Genomic DNA, 11516 nt, shown 5'->3' with positions numbered 1-11516 from the left:
GATAACACAAGCATGGGACAAAGCCAGGGGACAGTCCCCTTGAGCCTGAATTGTCTGTTCTTGTTCAGAACAAATGACAAAGGAAATGACAAGTCAAAATTTGCTTGTGGGAACAAGTTTCTAGTTAGTATTAAAGCTATCTCTGGTACATCTGTAGAAGTGCCTACACAGTAATTCCAGGTAGTGCAGCAGTAAAGGCAGAGCATTTCTGTGCAGGAGAGAAAAGCAGCCCAGAAAGCAGCTTAGTCAGCTGAGTTTACATTTTATAATGGCAGTTTATCAGTGACTTTTGCCTGCACTGAAGCAGCCTACACACATGTAGACTAGTCTCTGATCACAGCTTAGCACAGCACAGCTCATCTGGAGAATGGCACGTGTCAGAACCGGGTCTCAGAGCACCCAGGTTTCCAAAGAGATGTCAGGGTCCATGTGAAGATTTCTAGAAGAGGAGCTTCCCCTTTAGGATTGTAATCCCCTTTGTTCAGAAAGTACACACAGCAAAAGCATGCGTGGATGCTGCTCCAATTTGCAAGTTTTTCTTGGCTGGGGATGGCTCAGCCTCATGAGCAAAAAAGCACATTGCAGAAAGTACACACTAACAAACAGCGCGGTGTTCTGTGTCACCCCCAAAAGCCAAGGAATTCAAACTCAGTTTGCAAATGAACCTAAGCATCCATCACCATTGAGCTGTCTTACAAAATTCAAAGGCTATATAAAGAAAAACTACCAGACGTTTCTTGATGCAATACCAATTCGGCCCAAGTTAAAAATAAGAAGTTTGGCTGTTGTGACATTTCAGTAGAAGCCTGATTAGACATGTCTTGCACAACACTGCCAATTCCTATGAAAAGTTAACTGAAGGACAAAAGGCTACTGGAAAGGGAAAAAATGAAGTGTTTTATATATTTCTGCCAATGGGAAGAATAGCTAGTTGCAGTTATCACTGGCTGTAGAACTTTTTAATAAACATTTGAAAAACTGCTGAACATTCCAGTGTTGAGTTTAGCTCATCATAGAACTTGCATTTAAGGGGAGGCTCACTTTACAGTGCTGCTTGGCCAAAAGTAGCCATCAGATTTTAAAATTCCTAGTTTATACGCTGCACTTGGAGTCCTGATTGCTTTATCATTTTCTTTACACAATCCGTTTGGCCAACATTTCCAGATGCGTTTTTCTTCTTCCACCCAGTTGCAGTTGCAACATGGGCTATGGAACAAGTTACTGCTATAACTCAGGGCATCCATTCCCACTTACCTGAAATCCTGTGCAGACTAACCATGCCTCAGTCTCTAAATAGAAACATGCACTGTAGTGTCAATCTATTGTAAGTCTTAAACCACAGTGCTTTCCCTTTTTATTTCTTATGGCGTTTGTCCTACCCCAGCCATTTTTGACGGAACTTCTACAAAAAGGTACCTATTTCTAGCTATTTTCTGTACTTGCCTATCATTTGCAGAGAAGAGCAGAGAATCTTCCCGTTAACAGAGGAAATGGCCAAATACTGTAATAGTTACCATGCAAAATCTTGCAGGGCTCACCTTAGCCTAGCAACACCCAGGATCTGTATGAAGAAAGCCATAGAGGGGATTTTCAACGCCGCACAGAGCACGGGCACTCAAAATAGCAAGTGGCTGTGTGAGAAGCCGTCTGAGCCACACGTTCCACAGCTCTGCAGCTCCAGTCCCTCTCACATCCTGTCCTCTCTTACACGAGAAGCTTTGTAGCCCCGAGATTAATAACACTTGTGAGTTCAAAGGCAGTAAATGGAACTACTTCAGTTACTCAAGCCAGAATTTAACACAGATGTCCTCTGAAGTACGCTCACTGCTCAGCCACCATCTATTCCAGGATTAGAACTGACAATATTATCTGAAGCTTTGATCTTCCTTAATTGATTTAATTTACTTCATATAAAAACACACATTTGTATATACAAGGACAGGAAAAATATTTACATATGATGACATATACAAAGTCTCAGTACAGATGCTCACTTTTGCAAAATAAATGATGCCAAAATCTGTTTTCTTGAGAATCCTCAGTCTCTTAGACATCAGGTTGGACCTGTCTTCTTAGCACCACACATGTCATTAATAAAGCTTCTAAAACCACCCTCCATTTACTGTGTAAGAAATCTGTTACATAATAGACAGAAGTATTTACTGCAGGCACATGCAACCATAAACTAGAAAAAGTTATAAATACTTAAGGCAAAATGCTCAATTTAGTAGAAAAAGTTATAAATACTTAAGGCAAAATGCTCAATTTAGTACTAATTTGGAATCTTCTAGGTACTAATGAGTATAGAAAACAAAAGTAAGCTAGCTCCAGTGAATACCATTTACTGGTAGCCTGTACTGATCTTTACAGTTTAGTCAAACAACACAAATGCAAACACAACCCAAGTCAAGATCCTCTCATGGGTAGAAATATTATATAGAAATATATAGAAAATCTAAGAAAACCCCAGGCTGCATAATTGGATTACATGAAATGAAATATTGGACCCTAAGATGCTGATGTTTGAATTCCTATTCAGAAGAGCAGACTGCAAGTAAATACATACAATCATTAAAAATCCAAGTTTCAACAAACATGACTATAAGTAAGCCTAGATGACCTACATTCAGAAAAGGTAGAATAGCAGGGACTATTGTCACATGTGTTCATGGACTTCCTTAAAACTCCAACATTGCATCAAATCTGGTGATTTCAATATGCTGCAGTGTCAATTCATTAAAATAAAAGCCACCTGTCTTAGTAATTAATGAAGGTGCATTAGGAGAACTAGACATTCTCCAAACTCTTTAGAGACATGTTGAATGTAAGTGGGCAGTCAATGGTTCCCTAAAAGGCTGCCTACATACATAAAGCAGGCACACGAACTCTGAGAAGCACAAAGACTCAAGCTAAAAACTAAGCATAAACTGAGTTAAATGGCAAATGCACTTGCTGGATATTGGGTGCTACTGGTATGTGTAGGCTTTCATATACCATCATCATGTCAGCAAAAGTAGAAATTATTTAAAAGGTCAAACACTAATAATTAAAGAAGCTCCCGTGTATATCACTGAGGGGAGATGAGTTCTAAAAAAACAGATGGAACACATGGAAAAAAAGTACAACTCAAATTCCAATGTGAAAACACAAAAGAAATTCATGCACTGAGAGTGATCTTCCTCAGCCGCAGTGGGTAACGCCTTCTCCTGGGGGCATCTGCAGCTTTTCTTCTTTTTAGCAAAATATAAGGATTTTTACTGGAAACAGTTCCTGTTGGTGTGACTTCTCCTGGTGGTACTGAATTTTGGACATTGTTTTCCTCCTTCACCCTGCCACCAGAAAAGACTTCCTGCCGCAGCTTGCAGAGTTCCAAGGTTGGTTGCAAAGTTAATGCTTGGGAAAAACCTTCTGCTTTTTCTATGAGTGCTGGAATAGACTGCAAAAACAAACCCAAGTATCTCAAGTTACATGGGAAAAGCAATGGTTATAAGGCATGCAATATGCTAATGAGATTCATACAGACACAAAAGCCTCAGTGTCTGCAGAGATGACACTCAGGATGGTGGATGAGGGTTGTGAATGCAGAGCTACCACCCCAGTAGTGAGGTGTCTGCGTTCAGAAACCATGCAAAGGATATGCCAAGTGTTCCCTCGTTACATCTCTAAGCTGAGGAGGTATCAAAGGAACACCACAGCTGATGCCTAAGCAGGTACTGAATTAACAAGTATCATACTTTAACATGAAGATGAAGCTGTACAAGCCTCCAAAAGATGTTCTGTTTTCCAGATGCTGCAAATTCCAAAATCTCAGTAAAGATTCCTACAGCCACAGGCTCATCTCCCTTGCTAGCACGTGAGGGAGAATGCTTTATAAACACAACGCTTCACCTGCTTCATAACTACACACACAGGCTTTTTTTGACCAAACTATAAGGAAAATGAATTAGAACTCCTGTTTTGTGACATATTACCAGATAAAAAACTTATTTCTCTCGGAGCACACAGAGGTCTCACCTGCATTGCTTCGCTGATCTGTCTGGATGCCACTTCTGTCGCCTGCTTCAGATCTGCGATGTAAGCATCTACAGACAAACACAGCACAAATCAACTTCTGAAACATGTTTCCTTCCCCCATTACTCACTATCAGAAAATAGACAGAAAACTAGTAAAGTCCCTGTATAAAACCTAAACCTGGAACACATCCCTTTTACTGTAACACTGAGGAAGACAGCTGGCATGGTTTATCTTACTAGATTATTCTTTATCACTCAAACTGCAGTAGAGGTTAGCAGTCTCAACTACAGAAAGCCCCAAAGTTCTTACCTAGAAAACACTGAGCCAATATTTGAAACAAGAGGACAGTTGTAATGAAATAATTACACAAAAAGATTTGTTTTCAAAACTTTTACGCTCATACTACATTTGATAAAAACCACACAGAGAATAAACACCACTGTGGAGAAGATGAGATGAAGAAAACTCTTTTTAAGGAGGGCAAATAAATCATCCTATGTCTCTGACAAGTTGGCTTTTACAATAAAGGCTACTTTTTTTGTTTTTCCTTCAGGCTTAACTTACCAAGCATTAACACCAAAAAGAACCAAGCATAAATAACATTAGCTGCATTAATTCTGCTGGGCTAATAAGGAAATAAAAAAAAAAACCCAGCTTTCAGGAACACTGAAGCAGGCAGCAGGTGCAGAACACCAGGGGAATATATTCAACTGTAGTAACAATATGATAAGATCACCAATACTTTAATTCTGTATTCAAGAGTTAAACTCTAGCCTATTATGGAACTGTTTTGCATGTTCTCCATCCACAAAACTTCAAATGAGCAGACAAGCATGGTTCTGGGAAGTAAGGAGCCTCACCTCCACTACTATTAGTTTTCTGTAGGGTTTCACCAATGCCTGCAGTATGACACGGTGTCAGGTGGTGCACACACTGCTAAACCCTGTTAGAGTTAAACACAGCATTGTGTTTTGAAGTCAATCTTACTAGTGCTGCTGAAGGTGTTTTAGCCCAGGGTTACAGTGACTCCCTGCTGAAATGTGGTAATCACCAAGAGATGGTGTTTGTTGAACTGTCCATGTGTCCGATGTGCTGGTGAGAGCTGGTTTAGGGACACATGATCCCTATGTGAACACACACACTACATTGAACCATCATCCAGTTTGGAAGAATAAGCAGTCTAGAAGCAACCTCTTTAAAGCCATCACAGAGCCCTATGGAAGGGCATTCTCTAAAAGAAGGATATGTCCATTATGAAGCATTCTTACAATAGAGTATTGGGATAAGGAGGCTAGTGACCTTATGAAATGGCAAGAATGGAGTTAAGTAAAGTAGAATTAATTATTTTGATTATTATACAAAGACTGACACACAGTTAAATGAAATTTGCCTACAGGACTTCGGCTTTACATAGCTGGCATTATACTCCTCAGTGCTCAAGGCTTTCCAAAACATAGGGAAATGAAACAAGGAAATGAAAGGCATTGAGTAATCTAAACATTTTTGGTTTCTGGCAAAACTGTACTTGCTAAACTGGGATACATAAACTTCCCAAAGACTACATAATACCAAAATTCTCCATGGCACCTTTGCTACAACTTTGCTTTACCAAACCCAAAACCACAGTATTATAGTGCAAACTGCTACTAACTTGCAAGTAGTTGACTGACATCAGAAAAGCCTGGATTTGGACACTAGAAACCAAAAGGAACTCAGATATAAAGTGACCCACAGTACTGCTCCTAGCGGCTGCTTTGCTGCACAGGCTGGCACTGCTGGAAGCCATGTCTCCCATCTACAAAGAGGAAATGATGTTTAGAATGAAGTCAGATCAGCAGGGTGAGAACTGGAAGATTCAGCTCAGCTCCTCAAACTCTGAGCACCACTGCTTGTTACACCAGCTTTACTTTTATTTTATTTTTATTTTTACTTTCTTTTTTTCATGTGCAGTAATTCACTGTGAGGATTCTCACTTTTCAAATTAGAACTGCACTGCTGAATTCTGTCATTTTTTAATACTTAACAACAGGCAACACAAAACTTCCCATTTATTAAGGCCAGCCTCAAAAGAGCACATCCCAATCACCTACTGCAAAATCCACCACTTTGTTCCAATGAGTCTGTACAAGGTATCCTTCCAAAGCATGCAGCCTACTTAAAGCATTGTTTGCAGTTCTGTTCTTTCATCAACCCTCACAGGTGGCACAGGAAGGAAGAAATTTGTGTCCTGCTTAGCAAGTTAGGACTGTCACCTAAGTCAACACTGCCACCACCGAGTCCTACACAACAGCTTTCAATTCCCTGAAGGAACTGACTGATTAGGAAGAGAGGTTGAAGCATTTCAAGTACTCATGTAAAAGGAACACAAGAACAGACAAAGTATAAAGTCAGTGATCCATCCAGTTCCCCATCTGGCCTTCACCAGTGATGAAAGAAAGAAGTAAGGAAGCCTTCTGGGGGTAGCTGTGTGACAATTTCTCCCCAATACACACACAGTGAGGCCTTTGCCAGCTTTTCACCTTTAAGTACAGTGCCTAACTGCAGGCAGCAGTCACAACAAGAGAAATGGACAAGGTAAAACTCAGGCAGCAATACATTCACTCATGACAAACTTGTAACTTTTCAGTTAATCATTTAAACAGTCAATTTTAAACAAGCTTAAAGAAAGAAAACTTCTTAAACATTTACAGTTAACTAGTAAATGAGCCAGTGAGTAAGTTAGCCAGCTGCTCTTCCCACAAAATCTTTACCTTGAGAAGGCTGAGGTCTTATCTCTGCAGGTTTTACCACAGGCTGGTAGAGCTTCTGCATATTAAAAAATAAACATTAAAAAAAATTATAAAATACCTCCTTGGTTTAAGATATATCTAATATACATAGAGCAGTCAGAACAATGGAGATGTGGTGTAATTACTTAAATCAAGAATCTATTAGAGGTACAATTTATAGATATTTAGTTATGGAAAATAGAATTCTGGTTAACACAGTTACACTCTCTGTAAGCACATCTCCAGAAGCTGCTTTAGTTTGCAGAATTCTAATTATTAAAGCATGAGAACTGACACCCAGGTATTTTGGAAGAAGCATTACCACCTGCTGCACAACTGAGGAAGAAGAGCTGCTCTGGCTTCTCAGGAGCTATTCACAGGATCAGCATGCTTTCACAGAGTATCAAATTCCAACAAAGGGTACATTAAGACAAAAAGCTAAGAAAAAGGAAACTACATAAACAACTACACTCTAGCCCTGCAATTACTTACATAGAACTAAGAACACCCTGCTTCACAAACTGTGAGTCTTGTGACCTCACATTGGTTAACAGAGACATGAAGTAAACTAATAACTGAACATAACCCATACTTCGTTGTATTAAAGGTGGAATTAGAAACAGCTAACAAGGAAGAAGGAAAAAAAGCAAGGCCAAGGGAACAGAAGTTGGATCATCTGCAAGTTAGTGTTCTCCACTTCAGGAGCTGTCCCTCAACCTTCTTCAAGTAAAAGCAAGTAGTGGAAAGCTACTTCCTGTAGTTTTGGCAGAGAAATTCTTTCACAGTTCACACAACTTTTTAGCAAGTTTGCAGTAACAGCTCCAAGCACAAGAACAAACATGGCTTGTATTAGTCTCAAACTCTACAGAATATATTGACTGAAAACCCACAGGATGATCTCTTGCTTTGGCAGTTGAAAGGAGATTACCACAATAAATAAGTGGTTCTCTCCAGATAAAACACATCTTTATGGCTGCTCTTTATGCCTCAGAAAGCATCACACCATTAGCTATGGTCATGAAAGAACAAGAGAAATCCTCAACCAAAATCAAAGAAACCATTGGTACCTTTGCAGAAATAGCTGAGACATGGCAAAAAAAGGGATAAGCATTTATAGAGATCCACTAAGCTTTCCATATTTCTTACATGTATTTCTACATATTCTCTCAGGGATAAACTAAACTTTTGCAGACAATTTTAATTAAAATAATCATCTAGTTGTGGTGGTGTAAACTTTGAAGAGTTCAGCAAGAGAAAAAAAGTAGCAAGAGAGGCATTCCAAATAACTAATCCACTGTGGGACTCAGATAGCAGAAAGATTAAAAGGTCTTGTTAAATCTTGGTGTTATGCAATAACGTATTTTATTTTAATTTATTCTGTTTTCTTGTTTTACATACTTGGTATACTGACAAAACAGAGAGATCACAAAGGCAATATATGTTAGAAAATATCTTACATGTAAGACAAAAGCATACCCATGCACATTTCCTTACCATAAATCATCTCTGTCTGGCTAACCTAGAGAATTAACATTTGTCAATCTTATTCATCACAAATGCAGTGCAGGCTCTTACACAACTTTCTAAAAAAATTCCTCTCTTCTTTAGTATAGAACAGCTGAAGTTGGAAAGGACCTCTAAATACCCTCCTGAAAGCTGGGCCAACTAGGGCAGGTTGCTCAGAGCCTCATCCAGTCAACTTCCGAGTATCTCCATGAACCTCTCCAAGGATGAAGACTCCACAGTTTCACTGGGCAACTTGTGCCAGAGTTTGACTCTGCCTCAGCCTTTTGCTTTTTGCCAAAGGAATCCTGATTAATCAGGAGGTAAGCAAAAGGGAGGCCTAACATGACTTCAGAAAAGAAATCTAGCAGCTGAGGACACGCCTGGGCTGTTTCATGCCAGTAATTATACTGTGTGTCAAAAATCTCACAGAATTTACTGTGCTGATTCATTAATCCACACTACTTTTTCCCATGCTTTACTGAAAGTCATTACTCGATATAGTTACTAGCTCCAAAATGTGCTTAGGAAGCCACTGACATTTTAAGTCATACACTGCATATGATACTATCTATCTGTATGTAGTGTATCATTTTGTTCCTCAACCAGCCCTTGGGCAAGGACTTCAGGAACTCAGAAGATAAGTAGCTACTGGTTTGTAAATCCTGATTCATTAGGCTGAAGCAATCTGCTCCAGTTTCTTTGTGCCACAGACCCAATTCAGATACAGTCACAATGTTTTGTGTGAACCCTTAGTAGCTACTTAGTAAACTTACTAAGTCTAACCCTTAGTTACTGCAGAACCAGTTAATGAAAAAAGGCAATTTCATTTTATGATAAAGAATCAAAAGAAACCATGGGAAGGAGCTTAAAGGTCACTGGATGACTGATTTCTTAATGCAAAGGTTTTTTGGAAGTCTTAGGTTACTCACCAACATCTCTTGCTCTGCTTTCATGGTTTGGATAGCATGTACCAGGATCTTTTTAGGCCACTGTTTACGCCTAGTTGCTGTCTCTACTATTAATTCATCAAATTGATCCTCCAGAATTTTAATACTGGAATCTGAAAGTGACAAACATATAGTTGCTGTGGAATTCTCAGACCCTTTTTTTTTTTTTTTTTTAAGACAAACTTATCAAGAGAAAGAAGCTTTAGATCTCAAATAAAAAAATCATGCATGATTACCAACACAGAGATAAATGTATGTCCTGAATCTCCTTGCTAAGACAGTATTGAGCATAACTTGATGTTGGTCAGTTATTTTGAAGTAAATTATCTTGGGGGGAGGCAGGCAGAGAACCATCCAGGGAATAAAATAAAAAATGTTTTTTTTAAAAAGCCCTGTGAACTCTGTGTCTGTGAAGAAAGTCTTACAAAGCAATGGCTATCTTTTAAAGAGAAAAATGGTTTATCTGTGTGATTTACAAGCATTAAAAAACTCCAACTGTACAAACAGTAATTGGAAGCCTAACTGATTTTATATCACACAGTGCACAAATAAGCAGTTTAACATTTAAATTCACTGTTCCCACAAAAGTGTTGAATATAACTTGTAAGTCATGCAATGTTTTCCATCTAGTGGTAAAGAATGGATTTTGAGCACCCTCTCTGGGTCACTCTGTGCAGAATCAAGTGATTGCAAAACTCAAAAGGGAAAAGTCAAGGTTTTAACAGTTTGTGGGTTTGTTTTAGTTGTTTGTTTTAAGATGACCATGAAACCTTTTAAATATAGACAGGAAAGACTTAAGCCACTGGTCAACATAAACATGGAAGGTACAAAATGTCAGATCTCTTGGTGACTCAGACTGGATCAGAGATAGGCACATGAGTAAATCTATATCGAATTTAAAAGCACAACATAGTCCTTACACCTGCTTTATGCCAGCTGTGGGCAGATGACAGTGTCTCAGTTTTGCATCATAAGACCGGTGCATTTTTGACCTTGTAGTCTAAGTAGCTGGAGTTTCATCATTTTAGAACTACAACTGTGGACACTTGACAGAATCAGAGAATAGTCTGAGTTGGAAGGGACCTTTAAAGGCAATCTAGTCCAAGCCTCCTGCAATGAGCAGGCACATCTTCAACTAGATCACATTGCTCAGAGCCCATGTTTGCTCATGTTCAATGTTTTCGGTTCAACAGCTCCATAGTTAGTTCAATGTATCTGTATTTTCAGCTCTTTTGGAGTGTAACAGCGAAGAGCATCAAGCTGCAGGCAGAGAGCACCTAATGCCAACACATGTGAGTGAATGAACTGCACAAAAATTTTGTATGGACACCAGACTACCAAGAATCTCCATTATTATTATTCAAAAGACACTAATTATATTGTTTCTATTACATATATTTATATAGCAATAATTTTCAACAATCTATATATTAAATAGCAGCAACAGAGTTTCCTAGGGTCTTTTGATAGAAGTCACTGCCCCCAACACTCAGGCTGGAAGGATCGTCCAGAGCCTTCTGCTCACAGTAGGTTCAATGCCCATTTCAAAACAGGTTGCTCGGAACACTTTTGCCCAGATGGTTTTTTGGAAGCCTCCAGTAGTGGAGACAAGCTCTGGGCGGTCTTTTCCAATGCTCTGTTATTCTAAGAATGAGTTTTTACTTCCTCACAGCAAGTCAGAACTTCCCCCTTCAATCGGCCCCCTTTTACCCCCGGACCAAACCAAACCAAAACAAACCAAACCGAACCGAAACAAACCCACCCAGAGGGAAGCGAATGGAAACCTCCGCCTACCGTTCTGCAACCGGGAGTCATCCAAGGCCTCCTCCCACGGCTGCCCGTTAATGGTGACATTCTCCTGCACCTTTTTCTCGAAGTTCTGCAAGGCACGGGACAGGCTGAGAATCCGTCCGTCCATCCATCCCTCCGTCCCGCAGGAAGGGCCCATCCCGCCTCCTCGCCCTGCCCAGGGGCCACAGCGGGGCAAGCCTTCCCCTCACGCGGCTGCCGAGCGCTGCCGGCGGGGCCCGCCGGGCCCTGTGCCGGCACAGGTCGTTCCCGCTCCCCGCTCACCCACAGCGCATTTACCTCGGCGGCGGCCCCGCCGAGCTGTCCCTGCTCCAGGGTCCGCACGAAGGGCGCGCACAGCTCCAGCACCGCGCACAGCCGGCGCCGCGAGTAGCAGCGCACCCGCGGGTCCCGCTGCGCCGCGCCCTCCTCCCCCAGCTCCCCCGGCCCCGGCCCCGGAGCCGCCGCCATTTTCGGCCTGGGACGCGGGGA

General features: G+C 40.6%; 1 protein-coding gene across 1 annotated transcript; it reads right to left on the bottom strand.

Annotated features, from left to right (window-relative positions):
- Positions 1–1876: 1876 nt before the first annotated feature.
- On the bottom strand, positions 1877–11516 carry NSL1 (NSL1 component of MIS12 kinetochore complex). Its single transcript, XM_015622528.3, has 6 exons — positions 11325–11516; positions 11031–11115; positions 9219–9349; positions 6766–6820; positions 4015–4082; positions 1877–3436 (listed from the first exon to the last, which is right to left on the bottom strand). Exons 1-6 carry the CDS (start codon positions 11493–11495, stop codon positions 3158–3160), a joined length of 789 nt encoding a protein of 262 aa, XP_015478014.1. The 5' UTR covers positions 11496–11516; the 3' UTR covers positions 1877–3157.

The sequence above is a fragment of the Parus major genome, chromosome 3, assembly GCF_001522545.3.
Source record: "Parus major isolate Abel chromosome 3, Parus_major1.1, whole genome shotgun sequence".
NCBI lineage: Eukaryota > Metazoa > Chordata > Aves > Passeriformes > Paridae > Parus > Parus major.
Note: the sequence above shows the minus strand (reverse complement) of the source record. Positions and strands in the feature narration are given on the sequence as shown.